At 34.7% G+C, this 26,751-nt stretch overlaps 1 protein-coding gene across 1 annotated transcript in view; it reads right to left on the reverse strand.

The window, feature by feature from the left end:
* Positions 1-26,751, reverse strand: part of LOC141459513 (uncharacterized) — a 37,405-nt gene that overhangs the window by 6,696 nt on the left and 3,958 nt on the right. The window contains exons 4-11 of the mRNA XM_074138677.1: positions 26,403-26,628; positions 24,912-25,850; positions 24,655-24,830; positions 23,335-23,539; positions 22,483-22,599; positions 22,224-22,396; positions 21,806-21,997; positions 21,280-21,543 (exon numbers count right to left, since the gene is read on the reverse strand). Coding sequence (XP_073994778.1) covers positions 21,280-21,543; positions 21,806-21,997; positions 22,224-22,396; positions 22,483-22,599; positions 23,335-23,539; positions 24,655-24,830; positions 24,912-25,850; positions 26,403-26,628 — 2,292 coding nt within the window. The remainder of the gene's footprint in view (positions 1-21,279; positions 21,544-21,805; positions 21,998-22,223; positions 22,397-22,482; positions 22,600-23,334; positions 23,540-24,654; positions 24,831-24,911; positions 25,851-26,402; positions 26,629-26,751) is intronic.

Genomic DNA, 26,751 nt, shown 5'->3' on the forward strand with positions numbered 1-26,751 from the left:
TTTCCCAACTAATGGTTCTGTACTTAAGAAAACTATAGCATATTACTCCGTAAAATAGAGTGTGTAAGAGCACAAAAGTTCATACGAGTAATCTGTTGTTTATAGTGGGAATTATAAGGGCCCAATTTCACAACAAACCATGACCCAAAAAAATTTCAAATCTCAATATCTTCTCAACTAATGGATCTGTGCTCAAGAAAACTATAGCATACTACTCAGCAATACAGAGTGTGTAAGAGCACAAAAGTTCATACGAGTAATCTGTTGTTTATAGTGGGAATTATAGGGGCCCAATTTCACATCAAAACCATGACCCAAATAAATTTCAACTCTCAATATCTTCTCAACTAATGGTTCTGTACTCAAGAAAACTATAGCATATTCCTCAGTAAAATAGAGTGTGTAAGAGCACAAATATTCATACGAGTAATCTGTTGTTTACAGTGGGAATTTTTAGGGCCCAATTTCACAACTAAACCATGACCCAAAAAAATTTCGAATCTAAATCTCTTTTCAAGTAGTGGATCTGAACTCAAGAAAACTATAGCATACTAATCAGTAAAACAGAGTGTGTAAGAGCACAAAAGTTCATATGAATAATCTGTTGTTTACAGTGGCAATTATAAGGGTCCAATTTCACAGCAAAACCATGACCCAAAAAAATTTCAACTGTCAATATTTTCCCAACTAATGGTTCTGTACTTAAGAAAACTATAGCATATTACTCCGTAAAATAGAGTGTGTAAGAGCACAAAAGTTCATACGAGTAATCTGTTGTTTATAGTGGGAATTATAAGGGCCCAATTTCACAACAAACCATGACCCAAAAAAATTTCAAATCTCAATATCTTCTCAACTAATGGATCTGTGCTCAAGAAAACTATAGCATACTGCTCAGCAATACAGAGTGTGTAAGAGCACAAAAGTTCATACGAGTAATCTGTTGTTTATAGTGGGAATTATAGGGGCCCAATTTCACATCAAAACCATGACCCAAATAAATTTCAACTCTCAATATCTTCTCAACTAATGGTTCTGTACTCAAGAAAACTATAGCATATTACTCAGTAAAATAGAGTGTGTAAGAGCACAAAAGTTCATACGAGTAATCTGTTGTTTACAGTGGGAATTATAAGGGCCCAATTTCACAACAAAACCATGACCCAAAAAAATTCAAATCTCAATATCTTCTCAACTAATGGTTCTGTACTTAAGAAAACTATAGCATATTACTCCGTAAAACAGAGTGTGTAAGAGCACAAAAGTTCATATGAATAATCTGTTGTTTACAGTGGCAATTATAAGGGCCCAATTTCATAGCAAAACCATGACCCAAAAAAATTTCAACTCTCAATATTTTCCCAACTAATGGTTCTGTACTTAAGAAAACTATAGCATATTACTCCGTAAAATAGAGTGTGTAAGAGCACAAAAGTTCATACGAGTAATCTGTTGTTTATAGTGGGAATTATAAGGGCCCAATTTCACAACAAAACCATGACCCAAAAAAATTCAAATCTCAATATCTTCTCAACTAATGGTTCTGTACTTAAGAAAACTATAGCATATTACTCCGTAAAACAGAGTGTGTAAGAGCACAAAAGTTCATATGAATAATCTGTTGTTTACAGTGGCAATTATAAGGGCCCAATTTCATAGCAAAACCATGACCCAAAAAAATTTCAACTGTCAATATTTTCCCAACTAATGGTTCTGTACTTAAGAAAACTATAGCATATTACTCCGTAAAATAGAGTGTGTAAGAGCACAAAAGTTCATACGAGTAATCTGTTGTTTATAGTGGGAATTATAAGGGCCCAATTTCACAACAAACCATGACCCAAAAAAATTTCAAATCTCAATATCTTCTCAACTAATGGATCTGTGCTCAAGAAAACTATAGCATACTACTCAGCAATACAGAGTGTGTAAGAGCACAAAAGTTCATACGAGTAATCTGTTGTTTATAGTGGGAAATATAGGGGCCCAATTTCACATCAAAACCATGACCCAAATAAATTTCAACTCTCAATATCTTCTCAACTAATGGTTCTGTACTCAAGAAAACTATAGCATATTCCTCAGTAAAATAGAGTGTGTAAGAGCACAAATATTCATACGAGTAATCTGTTGTTTACAGTGGGAATTTTTAGGGCCCAATTTCACAACTAAACCATGACCCAAAAAAATTTCAAATCTAAATCTCTTTTCAAGTAGTGGATCTGAACTCAAGAAAACTATAGCATACTAATCAGTAAAACAGAGTGTGTAAGAGCACAAAAGTTCATATGAATAATCTGTTGTTTACAGTGGCAATTATAAGGGCCCAATTTCATAGCAAAACCATGACCCAAAAAAAATTTAAACTCTCAATATTTTCCCAACTAATGGTTCTGTATCTAAGAAAACTATTGCATACTACTCAGCAAAACAGAGTGTGTATGAGCACAAAAGTTCATACGAGTAATCTGTTGTTTATAGTGGGAATTATAGGGGCCCAATTTCACATCAAAACCAGGACCCAAATAAATTTCAACTCTCAATATCTTCTCAACTAATGGTTCTGTACTCAACAAAACTATAGCATATTACTCAGTAAAATAGAGTGTGTAAGAGCACAAAAGTTCATACGAGTAATCTGTTGTTTACAGTGGGAATTATAAGGGTCCAAATTCACAGCAAAACCATGACCCAAAAAAATTTCAACTGTCAATATTTTCCCAACTAATGGTTCTGTACTTATGAAAACTATAGCATATTACTCCGTAAAATAGAGTTTGTAAGAGCACAAAAGTTCATACGAGTAATCTGTTGTTTATAGTGGGAATTATAAGGGCCCAATTTCACAACATAACCATGACCCAAAAAAATTCAAATCTCAATATCTTCTCAACTAATGGTTCTGTACTTAAGAAAACTATAGCATATTACTCCGTAAAATAGAGTGTGTAAGAGCACAAAAGTTCATACGAGTAATCTGTTGTTTATAGTGGGAATTATAAGGGCCCAATTTCACAACAAAACCATGACCCAAAAAAATTTCAAATCTCAATATCTTCTCAACTAATGGATCTGTGCTCAAGAAAACTACAGCATACTACTCAGCAAAACAGAGTGTGTAAGAGCACAAAAGTTCATACGAGTAATCTGTTGTTTATAGTGGGAATTATAGGGGCCCAATTTCACATCAATACCATGACCCAAATAAATTTCAACTCTCAATATCTTCTCAAATAATGGTTCTGTACTCAAGAAAACTATAGCATACTACTCAGCAAAACAGAGTGTGTATGAGCACAAAAGTTCATACGAGTAATCTGTTGTTTATAGTGGGAATTATAAGGGCCCAATTTCACAACAAACCATGACCCAAAAAAATTTCAAATCTCAATATCTTCTCAACTAATGGATCTGTGCTCAAGAAAACTATAGCATACTACTCAGCAATACAGAGTGTGTAAGAGCACAAAAGTTCATACGAGTAATCTGTTGTTTATAGTGGGAATTATAGGGGCCCAATTTCACATCAAAACCATGACCCAAATAAATTTCAACTCTCAATATCTTCTCAACTAATGGTTCTGTACTCAAGAAAACTATAGCATATTCCTCAGTAAAATAGAGTGTGTAAGAGCACAAATATTCATACGAGTAATCTGTTGTTTACAGTGGGAATTTTTAGGGCCCAATTTCACAACTAAACCATGACCCAAAAAAATTTCAAATCTAAATCTCTTTTCAAGTAGTGGATCTGAACTCAAGAAAACTATAGCATACTAATCAGTAAAACAGAGTGTGTAAGAGCACAAAAGTTCATATGAATAATCTGTTGTTTACAGTGGCAATTATAAGGGCCCAATTTCATAGCAAAACCATGACCCAAAAAAAATTTAAACTCTCAATATTTTCCCAACTAATGGTTCTGTATCTAAGAAAACTATTGCATACTACTCAGCAAAACAGAGTGTGTATGAGCACAAAAGTTCATACGAGTAATCTGTTGTTTATAGTGGGAATTATAGGGGCCCAATTTCACATCAAAACCAGGACCCAAATAAATTTCAACTCTCAATATCTTCTCAACTAATGGTTCTGTACTCAACAAAACTATAGCATATTACTCAGTAAAATAGAGTGTGTAAGAGCTCAAAAGTTCATACGAGTAATCTGTTGTTTACAGTGGGAATTATAAGGGTCCAAATTCACAGCAAAACCATGACCCAAAAAAATTTCAACTGTCAATATTTTCCCAACTAATGGTTCTGTACTTATGAAAACTATAGCATATTACTCCGTAAAATAGAGTTTGTAAGAGCACAAAAGTTCATACGAGTAATCTGTTGTTTATAGTGGGAATTATAAGGGCCCAATTTCACAACATAACCATGACCCAAAAAAATTCAAATCTCAATATCTTCTCAACTAATGGTTCTGTACTTAAGAAAACTATAGCATATTACTCCGTAAAATAGAGTGTGTAGAGCACAAAAGTTCATACGAGTAATCTGTTGTTTATAGTGGGAATTATAAGGGCCCAATTTCACAACAAAACCATGACCCAAAAAAATTTCAAATCTCAATATCTTCTCAACTAATGGATCTGTGCTCAAGAAAACTACAGCATACTACTCAGCAAAACAGAGTGTGTAAGAGCACAAAAGTTCATACGAGTAATCTGTTGTTTATAGTGGGAATTATAGGGGCCCAATTTCACATCAATACCATGACCCAAATAAATTTCAACTCTCAATATCTTCTCAAATAATGGTTCTGTACTCAAGAAAACTATAGCATACTACTCAGCAAAACAGAGTGTGTATGAGCACAAAAGTTCATACGAGTAATCTGTTGTTTATAGTGGGAATTATAAGGGCCCAATTTCACATCAAAACCATGACCCAAATAAATTTCAACTGTCAATATCTTCTCAACTAATTGTTCTGTACTCAAGAAAACTATAGCATATTACTCAGTAAAATAGAGTGTGTAAGAGCACAAAAGTTCATACGAGTAATCTCTTGTTTACAGTGGGAATTATAAGGGCCCAATTTCACAGAAAAATCATGACCCAAAAAAATTTCAACTGTCAATATCATCTCAACTAATCGTTCTGTACTCAAGAAAACTGTAGCATACTACTCTGTAAAACAGAGTGTGTAAGTGCACAAAATTTCATACGAATAATCTGTTGTTTACAGTGGGAATTATAAGGGCCCAATTTCACATCAAAACCATGACCCAAATAAATTTCAACTGTCAATATCTTCTCAACTAATGGTTCTGTACTCAAGAAAACTATAGCATATTACTCAGTAAAATAGAGTGTGTAAGAGCACAAAAGTTCATACGAGTAATCTCTTGTTTACAGTGGGAATTATAAGGGTCCAATTTCACAGCAAAACCATGACCCAAAAAAATTTCAACTGTCAATATTTTCCCAACTAATGGTTCTGTACTTAAGAAAACTATAGCATATTACTCCGTAAAATAGAGTGTGTAAGAGCACAAAAGTTCATACGAGTAATCTGTTGTTTATAGTGGGAATTATAAGGGCCCAATTTCACAACAAACCATGACCCAAAAAAATTTCAAATCTCAATATCTTCTCAACTAATGGTTCTGTACTCAAGAAAACTATAGCATATTCCTCAGTAAAATAGAGTGTGTAAGAGCACAAATATTCATACGAGTAATCTGTTGTTTACAGTGGGAATTTTTAGGGCCCAATTTCACAACTAAACCATGACCCAAAAAAATTTCAAATCTAAATCTCTTTTCAAGTAGTGGATCTGAACTCAAGAAAACTATAGCATACTAATCAGTAAAACAGAGTGTGTAAGAGCACAAAAGTTCATATGAATAATCTGTTGTTTACAGTGGCAATTATTAGGGCCCAATTTCATAGCAAAACCATGACCCAAAAAAATTTCAACTCTCAATATTTTCCCAACTAATGGTTCTGTATCTAAGAAAACTATAGCATACTACACAGTAAAACAGAATGTGTATGAGCACAAAAGTTCATACGAGTAATCTGTTGTTTATAATGGGAATTATAAGGGCCCAATTTCACATCAAAACCATGACCCAAATAAATTTCAACTCTCATTATCTTCTCAACTAATGGTTCTGTACTCAAGAAAACTATAGCATATTACTCAGTAAAATAGAGTGTGTAAGAGCACAAAAGTTCATACGAGTAATCTCTTGTTTACAGTGGGAATTATAAGGGTCCAATTTCACAGCAAAACCATGACCCAAAAATATTTCAACTGTCAATATTTTCCCAACTAATGGTTCTGTACTTAAGAAAACTATAGCATATTCCTCCGTAAAATAGAATGTGTAAGAGCACAAAAGTTCATACGAGTAATCTGTTGTTTATAGTGGGAGTTATAAGGGCCCAATTTCACAACAAACTATGACCCAAAAAAATTTCAAATCTCAATATCTTCTCTACTAATGGATCTGTGCTCAAGAAAACTATAGCATACTACTCAGCAAAACAGAGTGCGTAAGAGCACAAAAGTTCATACGAGTAATCTGTTGTTTATTGTGGCAATTATAGGGGCCCAATTTCACATCAAAACCATGACCCAAATAAATTTCAACTCTCAATGTCTTCTCAACTAATGGTTCTGTACTCAAGAAAACTATAGCATATTACTCAGTAAAATAGAGTGTGTAAGAGCACAAATGTTCATACGAGTAATCTGTTGTTTACAGTGGGAATTATAAGGGCCCAATTTCACAACAAAACCATGACCCAAAAAAATTCAAATCTCAATATCTTCTCAACTAATGGTTCTGTACTTAAGAAAACTATAGCATATTACTCCGAAAAACAGAGTGTGTAAGAGCACAAAAGTTCATATGAATAATCTGTTGTTTACAGTGGCAATTATAAGGGCCCAATTTCATAGCAAAACCATGACCCAAAAAAATTTCAACTCTCAATATTTTCCCAACTAATGGTTCTGTATCTAAGAAAACTATAGCATACTACACAGTAAAACAGAGTGTGTATGAGCACAAATGTTCATACGAGTAATCTGTTGTTTATAGTGGGAATTATAAGGGCCCAATTTCACAGAAAAATCATGACCCAAAAAAATTTCAACTGTCTATATCATCTCAACTAATCGTTCTGTACTAAAGAAAACTGTAGCATACTACTCTGTAAAACAGAGTGTGTAAGTGCACAAAATTTCATACGAATAATCTGTTGTTTACAGTGGGAATTATAAGGGCCCAATTTCACATCAAAACCATGACCCAAATAAATTTCAACTGTCAATATCTTCTCAACTAATGGTTCTGTACTCAAGAAAACTATAGCATATTACTCAGTAAAATTGAGTGTGTAAGAGCACAAAAGTTCATACGTGTAATCTCTTGTTTACAGTGGGAATTATAAGGGTCCAATTTCACAGCAAAACCATGACCCAAAAAAATTTCAACTGTCAATATTTTCCCAACTAATGTTTCTGTACTTAAGAAAACTATAACATATTACTCCGTAAAATAAAGTGTGTAAGAGCACAAAAGTTCATACGAGTAATCTGTTGTTTATAGTGGGAATTATAAGGGCCCAATTTCACAACAAACCATGACCCAAAAAAATTTCAAATCTCAATATCTTCTCTACTAATGGATCTGTGCTCAAGAAAACTATAGCATACTACTCAGCAATACAGAGTGTGTAAGAGCACAAAAGTTCATACGAGTAATCTGTTGTTTATAGTGGGAATTATAGGGGCCCAATTTCACATCAAAACCATGACCCAAATAAATTTCAACTCTCAATATCTTCTCAACTAATGGTTCTGTACTCAAGAAAACTATAGCATATTCCTCAGTAAAATAGAGTGTGTAAGAGCACAAATATTCATACGAGTAATCTGTTGTTTACAGTGGGAATTTTTAGGGCCCAATTTCACAACTAAACCATGACCCAAAAAAATTTCAAATCTAAATCTCTTTTCAAGTAGTGGATCTGAACTCAAGAAAACTATAGCATACTAATCAGTAAAACAGAGTGTGTAAGAGCACAAAAGTTCATATGAATAATCTGTTGTTTACAGTGGCAATTATAAGGGTCCAATTTCACAGCAAAACCATGACCCAAAAAAATTTCAACTGTCAATATTTTCCCAACTAATGGTTCTGTACTTAAGAAAACTATAGCATATTACTCCGTAAAATAGAGTGTGTAAGAGCACAAAAGTTCATACGAGTAATCTGTTGTTTATAGTGGGAATTATAAGGGCCCAATTTCACAACAAACCATGACCCAAAAAAATTTCAAATCTCAATATCTTCTCAACTAATGGATCTGTGCTCAAGAAAACTATAGCATACTGCTCAGCAATACAGAGTGTGTAAGAGCACAAAAGTTCATACGAGTAATCTGTTGTTTATAGTGGGAATTATAGGGGCCCAATTTCACATCAAAACCATGACCCAAATAAATTTCAACTCTCAATATCTTCTCAACTAATGGTTCTGTACTCAAGAAAACTATAGCATATTACTCAGTAAAATAGAGTGTGTAAGAGCACAAAAGTTCATACGAGTAATCTGTTGTTTACAGTGGGAATTATAAGGGCCCAATTTCACAACAAAACCATGACCCAAAAAAATTCAAATCTCAATATCTTCTCAACTAATGGTTCTGTACTTAAGAAAACTATAGCATATTACTCCGTAAAACAGAGTGTGTAAGAGCACAAAAGTTCATATGAATAATCTGTTGTTTACAGTGGCAATTATAAGGGCCCAATTTCATAGCAAAACCATGACCCAAAAAAATTTCAACTCTCAATATTTTCCCAACTAATGGTTCTGTACTTAAGAAAACTATAGCATATTACTCCGTAAAATAGAGTGTGTAAGAGCACAAAAGTTCATACGAGTAATCTGTTGTTTATAGTGGGAATTATAAGGGCCCAATTTCACAACAAAACCATGACCCAAAAAAATTCAAATCTCAATATCTTCTCAACTAATGGTTCTGTACTTAAGAAAACTATAGCATATTACTCCGTAAAACAGAGTGTGTAAGAGCACAAAAGTTCATATGAATAATCTGTTGTTTACAGTGGCAATTATAAGGGCCCAATTTCATAGCAAAACCATGACCCAAAAAAATTTCAACTGTCAATATTTTCCCAACTAATGGTTCTGTACTTAAGAAAACTATAGCATATTACTCCGTAAAATAGAGTGTGTAAGAGCACAAAAGTTCATACGAGTAATCTGTTGTTTATAGTGGGAATTATAAGGGCCCAATTTCACAACAAACCATGACCCAAAAAAATTTCAAATCTCAATATCTTCTCAACTAATGGATCTGTGCTCAAGAAAACTATAGCATACTACTCAGCAATACAGAGTGTGTAAGAGCACAAAAGTTCATACGAGTAATCTGTTGTTTATAGTGGGAAATATAGGGGCCCAATTTCACATCAAAACCATGACCCAAATAAATTTCAACTCTCAATATCTTCTCAACTAATGGTTCTGTACTCAAGAAAACTATAGCATATTCCTCAGTAAAATAGAGTGTGTAAGAGCACAAATATTCATACGAGTAATCTGTTGTTTACAGTGGGAATTTTTAGGGCCCAATTTCACAACTAAACCATGACCCAAAAAAATTTCAAATCTAAATCTCTTTTCAAGTAGTGGATCTGAACTCAAGAAAACTATAGCATACTAATCAGTAAAACAGAGTGTGTAAGAGCACAAAAGTTCATATGAATAATCTGTTGTTTACAGTGGCAATTATAAGGGCCCAATTTCATAGCAAAACCATGACCCAAAAAAAATTTAAACTCTCAATATTTTCCCAACTAATGGTTCTGTATCTAAGAAAACTATTGCATACTACTCAGCAAAACAGAGTGTGTATGAGCACAAAAGTTCATACGAGTAATCTGTTGTTTATAGTGGGAATTATAGGGGCCCAATTTCACATCAAAACCAGGACCCAAATAAATTTCAACTCTCAATATCTTCTCAACTAATGGTTCTGTACTCAACAAAACTATAGCATATTACTCAGTAAAATAGAGTGTGTAAGAGCACAAAAGTTCATACGAGTAATCTGTTGTTTACAGTGGGAATTATAAGGGTCCAAATTCACAGCAAAACCATGACCCAAAAAAATTTCAACTGTCAATATTTTCCCAACTAATGGTTCTGTACTTATGAAAACTATAGCATATTACTCCGTAAAATAGAGTTTGTAAGAGCACAAAAGTTCATACGAGTAATCTGTTGTTTATAGTGGGAATTATAAGGGCCCAATTTCACAACATAACCATGACCCAAAAAAATTCAAATCTCAATATCTTCTCAACTAATGGTTCTGTACTTAAGAAAACTATAGCATATTACTCCGTAAAATAGAGTGTGTAAGAGCACAAAAGTTCATACGAGTAATCTGTTGTTTATAGTGGGAATTATAAGGGCCCAATTTCACAACAAAACCATGACCCAAAAAAATTTCAAATCTCAATATCTTCTCAACTAATGGATCTGTGCTCAAGAAAACTACAGCATACTACTCAGCAAAACAGAGTGTGTAAGAGCACAAAAGTTCATACGAGTAATCTGTTGTTTATAGTGGGAATTATAGGGGCCCAATTTCACATCAATACCATGACCCAAATAAATTTCAACTCTCAATATCTTCTCAAATAATGGTTCTGTACTCAAGAAAACTATAGCATACTACTCAGCAAAACAGAGTGTGTATGAGCACAAAAGTTCATACGAGTAATCTGTTGTTTATAGTGGGAATTATAAGGGCCCAATTTCACAACAAACCATGACCCAAAAAAATTTCAAATCTCAATATCTTCTCAACTAATGGATCTGTGCTCAAGAAAACTATAGCATACTACTCAGCAATACAGAGTGTGTAAGAGCACAAAAGTTCATACGAGTAATCTGTTGTTTATAGTGGGAATTATAGGGGCCCAATTTCACATCAAAACCATGACCCAAATAAATTTCAACTCTCAATATCTTCTCAACTAATGGTTCTGTACTCAAGAAAACTATAGCATATTCCTCAGTAAAATAGAGTGTGTAAGAGCACAAATATTCATACGAGTAATCTGTTGTTTACAGTGGGAATTTTTAGGGCCCAATTTCACAACTAAACCATGACCCAAAAAAATTTCAAATCTAAATCTCTTTTCAAGTAGTGGATCTGAACTCAAGAAAACTATAGCATACTAATCAGTAAAACAGAGTGTGTAAGAGCACAAAAGTTCATATGAATAATCTGTTGTTTACAGTGGCAATTATAAGGGCCCAATTTCATAGCAAAACCATGACCCAAAAAAAATTTAAACTCTCAATATTTTCCCAACTAATGGTTCTGTATCTAAGAAAACTATTGCATACTACTCAGCAAAACAGAGTGTGTATGAGCACAAAAGTTCATACGAGTAATCTGTTGTTTATAGTGGGAATTATAGGGGCCCAATTTCACATCAAAACCAGGACCCAAATAAATTTCAACTCTCAATATCTTCTCAACTAATGGTTCTGTACTCAACAAAACTATAGCATATTACTCAGTAAAATAGAGTGTGTAAGAGCACAAAAGTTCATACGAGTAATCTGTTGTTTACAGTGGGAATTATAAGGGTCCAAATTCACAGCAAAACCATGACCCAAAAAAATTTCAACTGTCAATATTTTCCCAACTAATGGTTCTGTACTTATGAAAACTATAGCATATTACTCCGTAAAATAGAGTTTGTAAGAGCACAAAAGTTCATACGAGTAATCTGTTGTTTATAGTGGGAATTATAAGGGCCCAATTTCACAACATAACCATGACCCAAAAAAATTCAAATCTCAATATCTTCTCAACTAATGGTTCTGTACTTAAGAAAACTATAGCATATTACTCCGTAAAATAGAGTGTGTAAGAGCACAAAAGTTCATACGAGTAATCTGTTGTTTATAGTGGGAATTATAAGGGCCCAATTTCACAACAAAACCATGACCCAAAAAAATTTCAAATCTCAATATCTTCTCAACTAATGGATCTGTGCTCAAGAAAACTACAGCATACTACTCAGCAAAACAGAGTGTGTAAGAGCACAAAAGTTCATACGAGTAATCTGTTGTTTATAGTGGGAATTATAGGGGCCCAATTTCACATCAATACCATGACCCAAATAAATTTCAACTCTCAATATCTTCTCAAATAATGGTTCTGTACTCAAGAAAACTATAGCATACTACTCAGCAAAACAGAGTGTGTATGAGCACAAAAGTTCATACGAGTAATCTGTTGTTTATAGTGGGAATTATAAGGGCCCAATTTCACATCAAAACCATGACCCAAATAAATTTCAACTGTCAATATCTTCTCAACTAATTGTTCTGTACTCAAGAAAACTATAGCATATTACTCAGTAAAATAGAGTGTGTAAGAGCACAAAAGTTCATACGAGTAATCTCTTGTTTACAGTGGGAATTATAAGGGCCCAATTTCACAGAAAAATCATGACCCAAAAAAATTTCAACTGTCAATATCATCTCAACTAATCGTTCTGTACTCAAGAAAACTGTAGCATACTACTCTGTAAAACAGAGTGTGTAAGTGCACAAAATTTCATACGAATAATCTGTTGTTTACAGTGGGAATTATAAGGGCCCAATTTCACATCAAAACCATGACCCAAATAAATTTCAACTGTCAATATCTTCTCAACTAATGGTTCTGTACTCAAGAAAACTATAGCATATTACTCAGTAAAATAGAGTGTGTAAGAGCACAAAAGTTCATACGAGTAATCTCTTGTTTACAGTGGGAATTATAAGGGTCCAATTTCACAGCAAAACCATGACCCAAAAAAATTTCAACTGTCAATATTTTCCCAACTAATGGTTCTGTACTTAAGAAAACTATAGCATATTACTCCGTAAAATAGAGTGTGTAAGAGCACAAAAGTTCATACGAGTAATCTGTTGTTTATAGTGGGAATTATAAGGGCCCAATTTCACAACAAACCATGACCCAAAAAAATTTCAAATCTCAATATCTTCTCAACTAATGGTTCTGTACTCAAGAAAACTATAGCATATTCCTCAGTAAAATAGAGTGTGTAAGAGCACAAATATTCATACGAGTAATCTGTTGTTTACAGTGGGAATTTTTAGGGCCCAATTTCACAACTAAACCATGACCCAAAAAAATTTCAAATCTAAATCTCTTTTCAAGTAGTGGATCTGAACTCAAGAAAACTATAGCATACTAATCAGTAAAACAGAGTGTGTAAGAGCACAAAAGTTCATATGAATAATCTGTTGTTTACAGTGGCAATTATTAGGGCCCAATTTCATAGCAAAACCATGACCCAAAAAAATTTCAACTCTCAATATTTTCCCAACTAATGGTTCTGTATCTAAGAAAACTATAGCATACTACACAGTAAAACAGAATGTGTATGAGCACAAAAGTTCATACGAGTAATCTGTTGTTTATAATGGGAATTATAAGGGCCCAATTTCACATCAAAACCATGACCCAAATAAATTTCAACTCTCATTATCTTCTCAACTAATGGTTCTGTACTCAAGAAAACTATAGCATATTACTCAGTAAAATAGAGTGTGTAAGAGCACAAAAGTTCATACGAGTAATCTCTTGTTTACAGTGGGAATTATAAGGGTCCAATTTCACAGCAAAACCATGACCCAAAAATATTTCAACTGTCAATATTTTCCCAACTAATGGTTCTGTACTTAAGAAAACTATAGCATATTCCTCCGTAAAATAGAATGTGTAAGAGCACAAAAGTTCATACGAGTAATCTGTTGTTTATAGTGGGAGTTATAAGGGCCCAATTTCACAACAAACTATGACCCAAAAAAATTTCAAATCTCAATATCTTCTCTACTAATGGATCTGTGCTCAAGAAAACTATAGCATACTACTCAGCAAAACAGAGTGCGTAAGAGCACAAAAGTTCATACGAGTAATCTGTTGTTTATTGTGGCAATTATAGGGGCCCAATTTCACATCAAAACCATGACCCAAATAAATTTCAACTCTCAATGTCTTCTCAACTAATGGTTCTGTACTCAAGAAAACTATAGCATATTACTCAGTAAAATAGAGTGTGTAAGAGCACAAATGTTCATACGAGTAATCTGTTGTTTACAGTGGGAATTATAAGGGCCCAATTTCACAACAAAACCATGACCCAAAAAAATTCAAATCTCAATATCTTCTCAACTAATGGTTCTGTACTTAAGAAAACTATAGCATATTACTCCGAAAAACAGAGTGTGTAAGAGCACAAAAGTTCATATGAATAATCTGTTGTTTACAGTGGCAATTATAAGGGCCCAATTTCATAGCAAAACCATGACCCAAAAAAATTTCAACTCTCAATATTTTCCCAACTAATGGTTCTGTATCTAAGAAAACTATAGCATACTACACAGTAAAACAGAGTGTGTATGAGCACAAATGTTCATACGAGTAATCTGTTGTTTATAGTGGGAATTATAAGGGCCCAATTTCACAGAAAAATCATGACCCAAAAAAATTTCAACTGTCTATATCATCTCAACTAATCGTTCTGTACTAAAGAAAACTGTAGCATACTACTCTGTAAAACAGAGTGTGTAAGTGCACAAAATTTCATACGAATAATCTGTTGTTTACAGTGGGAATTATAAGGGCCCAATTTCACATCAAAACCATGACCCAAATAAATTTCAACTGTCAATATCTTCTCAACTAATGGTTCTGTACTCAAGAAAACTATAGCATATTACTCAGTAAAATTGAGTGTGTAAGAGCACAAAAGTTCATACGTGTAATCTCTTGTTTACAGTGGGAATTATAAGGGTCCAATTTCACAGCAAAACCATGACCCAAAAAAATTTCAACTGTCAATATTTTCCCAACTAATGTTTCTGTACTTAAGAAAACTATAACATATTACTCCGTAAAATAAAGTGTGTAAGAGCACAAAAGTTCATACGAGTAATCTGTTGTTTATAGTGGGAATTATAAGGGCCCAATTTCACAACAAACCATGACCCAAAAAAATTTCAAATCTCAATATCTTCTCTACTAATGGATCTGTGCTCAAGAAAACTATAGCATACTACTCAGCAATACAGAGTGTGTAAGAGCACAAAAGTTCATACGAGTAATCTGTTGTTTATAGTGGGAATTATAGGGGCCCAATTTCACATCAAAACCATGACCCAAATAAATTTCAACTCTCAATATCTTCTCAACTAATGGTTCTGTACTCAAGAAAACTATAGCATATTCCTCAGTAAAATAGAGTGTGTAAGAGCACAAATATTCATACGAGTAATCTGTTGTTTACAGTGGGAATTTTTAGTGCCCAATTTCACAACTAAACCATGACCCAAAAAAATTTCAAATCTAAATCTCTTTTCAAGTAGTGGATCTGAACTCAAGAAAACTATAGCATACTAATCAGTAAAACAGAGTGTGTAAGAGCACAAAAGTTCATATGAATAATCTGTTGTTTACAGTGGCAATTATAAGGGCCCAATTTCATAGCAAAACCATGACCCAAAAAAATTTAAACTCTCAATATTTTCCCAACTAATGGTTCTGTATCTAAGAAAACTATTGCATACTACTCAGCCAAACAGAGTGTGTATGAGCACAAAAGTTCATACGAGTAATCTGTTGTTTATAGTGGGAATTATAGGGGCCCAATTTCACATCAAAACCAGGACCCAAATAAATTTCAACTCTCAATATCTTCTCAACTAATGGTTCTGTACTCAACAAAACTATAGCATATTACTCAGTAAAATAGAGTGTGTAAGAGCACAAAAGTTCATACGAGTAATCTGTTGTTTACAGTGGGAATTATAAGGGTCCAAATTCACAGCAAAACCATGACCCAAAAAAATTTCAACTGTCAATATTTTCCCAACTAATGGTTCTGTACTTAAGAAAACTATAGCATATTACTCCGTAAAATAGAGTTTGTAAGAGCACAAAAGTTCATACGAGTAATCTGTTGTTTATAGTGGGAATTATAAGGGCCCAATTTCACAACATAACCATGACCCAAAAAAATTCAAATCTCAATATCTTCTCAACTAATGGTTCTGTACTTAAGAAAACTATAGCATATTACTCCGTAAAATAGAGTGTGTAAGAGCACAAAAGTTCATACGAGTAATCTGTTGTTTATAGTGGGAATTATAAGGGCCCAATTTCACAACAAACCATGACCCAAAAAAATTTCAAATCTCAATATCTTCTCAACTAATGGATCTGTGCTCAAGAAAACTATAGCATACTGCTCAGCAATACAGAGTGTGTAAGAGCACAAAAGTTCATACGAGTAATCTGTTGTTTATAGTGGGAATTATAAGGGCCCAATTTCACAACAAAACCATGACCCAAAAAAATTTCAAATCTCAATATCTTCTCAACTAATGGATCTGTGCTCAAGAAAACTACAGCATACTACTCAGCAAAACAGAGTGTGTAAGAGCACAAAAGTTCATACGAGTAATCTGTTGTTTATAGTGGGAATTATAGGGGCCCAATTTCACATCAATACCATGACCCAAATAAATTTCAACTCTCAATATCTTCTCAAATAATGGTTCTGTACTCAAGAAAACTATAGCATACTACTCAGCAAAACAGAGTGTGTATGAGCACAAAAGTTCATACGAGTAATCTGTTGTTTATAGTGGGAATTATAAGGGCCCAATTTCACATCAAAACCATGACCCAAATAAATTTCAACTGTCAATATCTTCTCAACTAATGGTTCTGTACTCAAGAAAACTATAGCATATTACTCAGTAAAATAGAGTGTGTAAGAGCACAAAAGTTCATACGAGTAATCTCTTGTTTACAGTGGGAATTATAAGGGTCCAATTTCACAGCAAAACCATGACCCAATAAAATTTCAACTGACAATACCTTCTCAACTTATGGTTCTGTACTTAAGAAAACTATAGCATATTACTCCGTAAAACAGAGTGTGTAAGAGCACAAATGTTCATATGAATAATCTGTTGTTTACAGTGGCAATTATAAGGGCCCAATTTCATAGCAAAACCATGACCCAAAAAAATTTCAACTCTCAATATTTTCCCAACTAATGGTTCTGTATCTAAGAAAACTATAGCATACTACACAGTAAAACAGAGTGTGTATGAGCACAAATGTTCATACGAGTAATCTGTTGTTTATAGTGGGAATAATAAGGGCCCAATTTCACAGAAAAATCATGACCCAAAAAAATTTCAACTGTCAATATCATCTCAACTAATCGTTCTGTACTCAAGAAAACTGTAGCATACTACTCTGTAAAACAGAGTGTGTAAGTGCACAAAATTTCATACGAATAATCTGTTGTTTACAGTGGGAATTATAAGGGCCCAATTTCACATCAAAACCATGACCCAAATAAATTTCAACTGTCAATATCTTCTCAACTAATGGTTCGGTACTCAAGAAAACTATAGCATATTACTCAGTAAAATTGAGTGTGTAAGAGCACAAAAGTTCATACGAGTAATCTCTTTTTTACAGTGGGAATTATAAGGGTCCAATTTCACAGCAAAACCATGACCCAAAAAAATTTCCACTGTCAATATTTTCCCAACTAATGGTTCTGTACTTAAGAAAACTATAGCATATTACTCCGTAAAATAGTGTGTGTAAGAGCACAAAAGTTCATACGAGTAATCTGTTGTTTATAGTGGGAATTATAAGGGCCCAATTTCATAGCAAAACCATGACCCAAAAAAATTTCAACTCTCAATATCTTCTCAATTAATGGATCTGTGCTCAAGAAAACTATAGCATACTACTCAGCAAAACAGAGTGTGTAAGAGCACAAAAGTTCATACGAGTAATCTGTTGTTTATAGTGGGAATTATAAGGGCCCAATTTCACAGCAAAACCATGACCCAAAAAAATTTCAACTGTCAATATCTTCTCAACTAATGGTTCTGTACTCAAGAAAACTGTAGCATACTACTCTGTAAAACAGAATGTGTAAGTGCACAAAATTTCATACGAATAATCTGTTGTTTACAGTGGGAATTATAAGGGCCCAATTTCACAGCAAAACCGTGACCCAAAAAAATGTCAACTCTCAATATCTTCTCAACTAATGGATCTGTGCTCAAGAAAACTATAGCATACTACTCAGCAAAACAGAGTGTGTAAGAGCGCAAAAGTTCATACGAGTCATCTGTTGTTTATAGTGGGAATTATAAGGGCCCAATTTCACAGCAGAACCATGACCCAAAAAAATTTCAACTGTCAATATCTTCTCAACTAATGGTTCTGTACTCAAAAAAACTATAGCATATTACTCTGGAAAATAGAGTGTGTAAGAGCACAAAAGTTCATACGAGTAATCTGTTGTTTACAGTGGGAATTATAAGGGCCCAATTTCACAAAAAAACCATGACCCAAAAAAATTTCAAATCTCAATATCTTCTCAACTAATGGATCTGTGCTCAAGAAAATTGTAGCATACTACTCAGCAAAACAGATTGTTTATGAGCACAAAAGTTCATACGAGTAATCTGTTGTTTATAGTGGGAATTATAAGGGACCAATTTCACATCAAAACCATGACCCAATTAAATTTCAACTTTTAATATCTTCTCAACTAATGGATCTGTACTCAAAAAAACTATAGCATACTAATCAGTAAAACAAGGTGTGTATGAGCACAAAAGTTCATACGAATAATCTGTTGTTTATAGTGGGAATTATAAGGGCCCAATTTCACATCAAAACCATGACCCAAATAAATTTCAACTGTCAATATCTTCTCAACTAATGGTTCTGTACTCAAGAAAACTATAGCATATTACTCAGTAAAATAGAGTGTGTAAGAGCACAAAAGTTCATACGAGTAATCTCTTGTTTACAGTGGGAATTATAAGGGTCCAATTTCACAGCAAAACCATGACCCAATAAAATTTCAACTGACAATACCTTCTCAACTTATGGTTCTGTACTTAAGAAAACTATAGCATATTACTCCGTAAAACAGAGTGTGTAAGAGCACAAATGTTCATATGAATAATCTGTTGTTTACAGTGGCAATTATAAGGGCCCAATTTCATAGCAAAACCATGACCCAAAAAAATTTCAACTCTCAATATTTTCCCAACTAATGGTTCTGTATCTAAGAAAACTATAGCATACTACACAGTAAAACAGAGTGTGTATGAGCACAAATGTTCATACGAGTAATCTGTTGTTTATAGTGGGAATAATAAGGGCCCAATTTCACAGAAAAATCATGACCCAAAAAAATTTCAACTGTCAATATCATCTCAACTAATCGTTCTGTACTCAAGAAAACTGTAGCATACTACTCTGTAAAACAGAGTGTGTAAGTGCACAAAATTTCATACGAATAATCTGTTGTTTACAGTGGGAATTATAAGGGCCCAATTTCACATCAAAACCATGACCCAAATAAATTTCAACTGTCAATATCTTCTCAACTAATGGTTCTGTACTCAAGAAAACTATAGCATATTACTCAGTAAAATTGAGTGTGTAAGAGCACAAAAGTTCATACGAGTAATCTCTTGTTTACAGTGGGAATTATAAGGGTCCAATTTCACAGCAAAACCATGACCCAAAAAAATTTCAACTGTCAATATTTTCCCAACTAATGGTTCTGTACTTAAGAAAACTATAGCATATTACTCCGTAAAATAGAGTGTGTAAGAGCACAAAAGTTCATACGAGTAATCTGTTGTTTATAGTGGGAATTATAAGGGCCCAATTTCATAGCAAAACCATGACCCAAAAAAATTTCAACTCTCAATATCTTCTCAATTAATGGATCTGTGCTCAAGAAAACTATAGCATACTACTCAGCAAAACAGAGTGTGTAAGAGCACAAAAGTTCATACGAGTAATCTGTTGTTTATAGTGGGAATTATAAGGGCCCAATTTCACAGCAAAACCATGACCCAAAAAAATTTCAACTGTCAATATCTTCTCAACTAATGGTTCTGTACTCAAGAAAACTGTAGCATACTACTCTGTAAAACAGAATGTGTAAGTGCACAAAATTTCATACGAATAATCTGTTGTTTACAGTGGGAATTATAAGGGCCCAATTTCACAGCAAAACCGTGACCCAAAAAAATGTCAACTCTCAATATCTTCTCAACTAATGGATCTGTGCTCAAGAAAACTATAGCATACTACTCAGCAAAACAGAGTGTGTAAGAGCGCAAAAGTTCATACGAGTCATCTGTTGTTTATAGTGGGAATTATAAGGGCCCAATTTCACAGCAGAACCATGACCCAAAAAAATTTCAACTGTCAATATCTTCTCAACTAATGGTTCTGTACTCAAAAAAACTATAGCATATTACTCAGTAAAATAGAGTGTGTAAGAGCACAAAAGTTCATACGAGTAATCTGTTGTTTATAGTGGGAATTATAAGGGCCCAATTTCACAACAAAACCATGACCCAAAAAAATTTCAAATCTCAATATCTTCTTAAGTAGTGGATCTGCACTCAAGAAAACTATAGCATACTACTCAGTAAAAACGAGTGTGTAAGAGCACAAAAGTTCATACGAGTAATCTGTTATTTACAGTGGGAATTATAAGGGCCCAATTTCACAGCAAAACCATGACCCAAAAAACTTTCAACTGTCAATATCTTCCTAACTAATGGTTCTGTTCTCAAGAAAACTATAGCATATTACTCAGCAAAATAGAGTGTGTAAGAGCACAAAAGTTCATACGTGTAATCTGTTATTTACAGTGGGAATTAGAAGGGCCCAATTTCACAGCAAAACCATGACCCAAAAAAATTTCAACTGTCAATATCTTCTCAACTAATGGTTCTGTACTCAAGAAAACTATAGCATACTATAGATTGGTCTATAAGAAGGGGGGCGTGGCTTAAACCCTCGTCCAATTCGATGATTAATCAATAAGGATGGGTGGGGTATGGTTGGGTGGAGTGGGGATGGCGGCCATCTTGCACAAAATGGTGCACATTTTAGGTGTGCCAGAACCGCCATTTCCCCTCTACTAGTATGTACTGTATTAGTATGTTAGTCGGCTTCGTTATCGTAATGTTTAGCAAGGGCTTCCTGAAGGTGGACGAACGACCTAAATACGTCGCTGCCCGAAAATGTGGCATCTAATACTAAAGAAATTTATTACGTTTTTTAGCAACTATGTACCCAACCAACATTAAAATTGATATATTTACTGCAAATCGCCTAGCTCCGGCAATCTTATTTTCCACGCGCTTATCAATGGCTGCTCGTAGGTCTGCTAGAAAAGCTTTCTCCTGGGCATGTAGCAGTCTAGTGGGTGAACCAGCCTCGTACGGCAGTGACCACAGCGAGGTGGAGTACATAACCGGCGGCTCAGTGGAGGACATCAAAGGCGATATGTTCCAGATCAGCGTGCCCTGAACTCTCATTAGCTCCTCCGGCTTCACCTGGTCAGCTTTGTTCAGGATTATGCGAGTCTAGAAGAGAAAACAAGATTGAACAAATTATGATTATATTAAATGAAAACCCCTGAATATACCTTCTGAAACTTCACAGAGCAAGGCCCTTATTTTTGTGCCAGCACTACAACCCGATTATTGCTGAAGGTTTCACAGTTAGAGATTGCAGCTGTCTACTATATCTGTCAGCTGTCAACATCTAAATTAGCCTTGGCAGGGCCAAGCTATATTAAACCCTGTGGATACGGTAAAATTGTTACCACACTCAACTTGTACATACCTGCATTTCGCGTCCTTTCAGCTGGTCTAGGATTGCCTCAGTTTCTGGCCCAATGTCCAGTTTGCTTGGATCGTATACCAAGAAGATTATGTCCGCTCTGTCGATAAACCATTGGCAAGCATCGTTGAACGGAAACAGGCGTTCTACTTGTTTCCGGATTTCCAATATTCCTGGAATTTCAACTATATTTACCTAGAAGAGAGTAAAAGACAAGTTTCAACATGTAGCTTGACCGGGCCTTCTGGAGTTTTTTTTTTTAGTACTGGTGGAAAAATGAAGTGTTAACACTAAAACGACTTTATCTAACAGCATTTTTCTTAAAGTGCTAAAGGATAATTTTGCTTCAAGGTAGAACCTCTAACAAGGAAGGAATTAGAGGCAGTATTTTTATTCCCGTAATTCAAGTTAATTTTTGAACCTTCTGAAGTAGAGGATGATTCAACTTCAAGCCGCGCAATCGGTCCAACAAGCCTTGGCCAAACTTTTGCAGTCCAGAGAAGGTCCAGTCTGCAGCCAGCTGTGTGCCATCGACTACTTCTGACTCTTCGCCCCACATAACGATGTTGAAATAGGCCGGGGAGGGGTCAGCACCTATAGAAGTAGAAAAGCTTTTTAGGACTCTAAAGTTAAAGATTTATACTTAGGCTCTACTTAAATATTAAATTTTTGTAGTTTACCGGTTCTTAGCGCTGTAGTCTTGTACTCATTTTCTAGGAGGTAATTTATGATGGTGGACTTACCACCGCTCCATGGACCCATGAACAGTATTAACGGTTTGGAAAAGATTTCTGGGTCTGCAAATTGGAGAAAAAAAAGTGTTTTAGTATTAGTATTCTCATACAAAAAATTCTGAGATACCAATACCTAGCAAGTTGCAAGTTTTAAATGCGGCCACCAGAGCGGTTGCATGCATGCTACATAGGTTTAGGGGTTTTCTAAGATTTGAGTTGTAAGGATAAATAATATAGTGAACCAATTTTTTTACTCAACTTGAAATTCCTTGGTGTATTTGGAGTTATTTGTTGTGTATCTTGTCTATATTTTTGTGTTTTTTTAAAAAGTACCTTTCCATTCTTTCTATTTACATATTTATTTCATGGCATTATTATATGAATATATATTTAGTTAGGCATACAATACATATACATTGTTAGTCTATTATTTTACATCAAACGCTGGTAGACTGCTTTTTGCCATGCCTATTGTACTTATTGCACATTTAATTGGAGCTACATTAGTAAAGATAGTTCTTACTAACAATAGACTGCCAAAACTCGCCGCATAGCAAATGATCAATATGAACATTAGTGCAGGGGTTTTTCAGAAATCTGAGGAATAAATTAATCTGCAGTGATACGAATCTACTGAGAATATATATAATGCAATAAATCAAGGATTTAATGAGGTTTTGTTTCTTAAAACAAGTCGTTCTGCCTATCAGAGTATTTCTCGTGAATCACAGCGTGATATACGGTAATCAAAAATTCTTTAAAAGTAAAAAAAAAAAAAAAAAACGTACAAACACTTGCCTCCAAAATGGCGATTACTCAAGTCCCTATATTTGTAAAGTATTTCCAATGGCTTAATGGCCGCATCGTAAAGTTTCTTCAACTCCTTTAGTGTACTTTCCACTGTTTTGCTTAATACTTGTTCAATCTCTTCGGTTTCGGCATCTAAATGCAGTATTTGACCCATATGATCTCTGGTTCGTAATTTTTCTGGTACTTCTGGCACCTGTGAGGACAATAGGTTCATGTATCAAGTTGTTGAATTGAGTGTGGACTGAGAATAAATACGGATGTGGCCGGGCATGTGGCACTAAACCATTTTATTTACTGTAAAGCACTACTTGTCCATCGTTCATCCATTACTCATTTGGTCTGCATCTATTACATTAAAATTTAATAGATGTATGACGAAAATTCTTACAAAGTTTAAATGTCTGCCTTGCTTACAAATGTGCGTTTTAACATTGTTTGCTCCCTCTTACCTAATTCAATCGGGAACATTTTTGACTTCCTGGGACAAGTGTTTTTTCACAAATTGGGCTGTGCCTCTATATAACTCAAACGTGATCAACATAACTAAAAAAAAAAAAAAAAAATGGAAAAACGCAGTTATTTCAAATTTGATATTTTGTTTAAGTTACCAACCGGTAGCATTTGTTAAGCATTGATTTATTGCTTTAAATTTGATGTACTAACTATTCTTATTGAAGGCTGTTTGAAAAAGTTTTGAGGGCATGTTACCTCAAGGCTTTGGGGGTATAAGTAGGCCATTTCAGTGCTTAGTTCTGTTTTACCACTTATACCATGAATAATTCAATGTGTTGCGAAAATTAGGAGTTGGTAGAAAGTCTCTTAACGAAAGTATTAACGTCTTAAATGATTTATTTATTTATTTTTAATAAAGACCTGTTGGTTTATTTTGAAATAGTTCTTATGAAAATTGATTTTGTTGGATATCTCTAAGACTCACGCTTCGCTCAAAAGTTCCGTTATATTTAAGTGAACCTATTTTGAGCCAACTTACTTTTAGTGAGTTTGAAACGAATTATTCGTTAATTCTGTAACTACAGTGTTCAGCTAGTGTTTATTTACACTACCAGTGTTCATTCACACTAGATTTATCTCTTTCTCTATTCAAGAATTCAAGTGTTCAAGCTTCCCTAAACAATGTGTTCAAGTATGTAAACAGAAACGTTTTAGAGAAGTGCTTTTATAGGCACCTATGTTATATAGAATGAAAGGTTTGGACATTGCGGACTCTGCCAGTTCCGTTCTGTGCCGCCTAATTTGGTGGTTGGACGTAAAGCCCGCTTGAAAAAAAAAACATTACTCAATTTTTACCATTATGAGTTCTTCTTCTTCTGGTGGTTCTGTCTCGTCCTCGACTTTCTGAGCTACTTCTGCCTCCAAAGCTTCCTCATCTTTCTGTGGAAGTTCCTCCTCCTTCTGAGGAGCTTCTTCCTCCTTCTGAGGAGCTTCCTCTTCCTTTGAGACTTCATCCACGGTTGAGGTTTCTTCTAGAAAAGAAAAAAAAAAACAAATATTGATTCATTGAACCTCAAGATGACCATAAATCTATCATATAGTAATAAAAATACCTTCATGGCCGCTTTCATCTACAGCCGGTTCTTCAACACTAGTCAGCTGTTCAACTGAAGCAGTATCGTCTTCTGCAGTTGCAGATGTTTCAGCCTCCTCAGTCTCCTGCGTTGTTTCTTCGGATTCCTTCGCTGGTTCTACATTCTCTTCGTTCTCCTCTCTCAGCTCTTTTTCTTCAATAGACTGTTCTGCAGATTCACCACCACCTTCCTCCATTTTCTCTTTGATTTCATCGGAAACTTCTTCGTTCAAAGTTGTTCCACTGGATTGTACTTCTTCGGCTGGTTCTTCTTCAGATTTTGTCTCTTGGGAGATTTCTTCTTTAGCTGAGTCTTCCACTTCTTCGACGGATTCTATTTCTACAGACTGGGCTGTTTGTAAAGTTGCAGCTTCTTCTAGCTCTGGATTTTCTTTTCCCTCTTCTGTTTCTGCTGACTGTAGTTCTTCAGTGGCGGCTTCTTCAGTTTGCGTTTCTTCTGCAGATTGTTCAGTTTCATCTAATTGTTTTTCTGATTTTTCCTCAGATTTGATATCTTCTTCCAGTGATGCTTCTTGTTCTTCAGACTGTATGTTCTTTTCTTCATTTTCTACTTCCTCTTCTTCCGATTTCTCTAGTTCAGCTTCCACTATTTGATCAGCCTCTTGGTGAGTTTCTGCTGCTTCACTCTCTGTTTCTACAGACTGTGCAGCTTCTTCAGACGCTGTTTCTTCCCTTTGCGGTTCCGTGTTTAGGCTTTCTTCTTCTTCTTTGCTTTCCTCCTGTACGGATACTTCTTCAACAACTTCTACAGTCTCTTTGGACTCGGAATTCTGTTCAAACAATTCATCGGTAACTACTTTATGTTCTGTTTCCTCTTCAACATTCGTGTCTTCCTCGCTTTCTGCTGTTAGTTTTGATTGTTCGTGCACGTTTTCACCCGCTTCATCCGGATTTTCTTCTATGAAACAAAAGTTAAAAACAAAATGTAGTAAACCATTATAAAAATTACAGAATAAAGTATATCTTCATAAAATAAAACATGGCCAGATGGGCGAAATTCCAGTACTTTAATTAGACATAAGAGTCGCGGAAAGGCAGATATGCTACCAACCTAGTCCTTAAAAACTGATTTCACCATAACCAAGCTGGACCATGACCCAAATCAAGAAAAATTTATTCAAGCTCTCCGGTTCAGATATTCTGCTTCTGATAACTCCCAAAGGTAGTCATTCTGTGTCCTCTTAGTGGAACTAGCAGTTTGGAAAAAGGAGAATTCCTGAAAAGGCTACTTGGAAATATAGTCATCAGTGGGAAACCGTGCTTGGCAGAACTACTAGATTCAGCGAAACTGCAAATGTACTAAGAAGGTATATGATCTTTTGACTGTACCAGCTTCTAACCAAACTAGGAAAGCAGCAGAGTTACTAAGGAAAAACTAAAAGGATTGTCTATATTTAGTAAATACCCATTAAAATCAACATAATAAATAACTGACAATTTTTTTTTTTACCAGATTCAGTCGGCTGGTCAGACTGTTCTTCCGTCACGTCTCGTTCACTTCGTTGGTCATCTTCGTTTTGTTGTAGAGCTGGCTCTCGCTCTTCGCTACCATTGTCTTCATTTTCAGCACTCTGCACTAAATTCGCTTCCTCTAGTTTCTCCTCGCTGGCTTCAAGCTCATCCGTCTGCTGTGGCAGTTCTGGTTCATCATGTGTGTCCGTATTTTCCGTATCTATCTGAAAAGTAAGATCATGCTAACTGATAGATTATGTTTGGCAATCAACATTTTATTTGATGGGTGTACTCATTTTCCTTAGAGAGGGCTCTAGGTGAATTATTTTGCCCAGGTAGACTGGAAT

Source organism: Rhodnius prolixus, unplaced genomic scaffold (assembly GCF_049639745.1).
Source record: "Rhodnius prolixus isolate KJV_2025 unplaced genomic scaffold, Rpr scaffold_11, whole genome shotgun sequence".
In the NCBI taxonomy this organism is placed as follows: Eukaryota; Metazoa; Arthropoda; class Insecta; order Hemiptera; family Reduviidae; genus Rhodnius; species Rhodnius prolixus.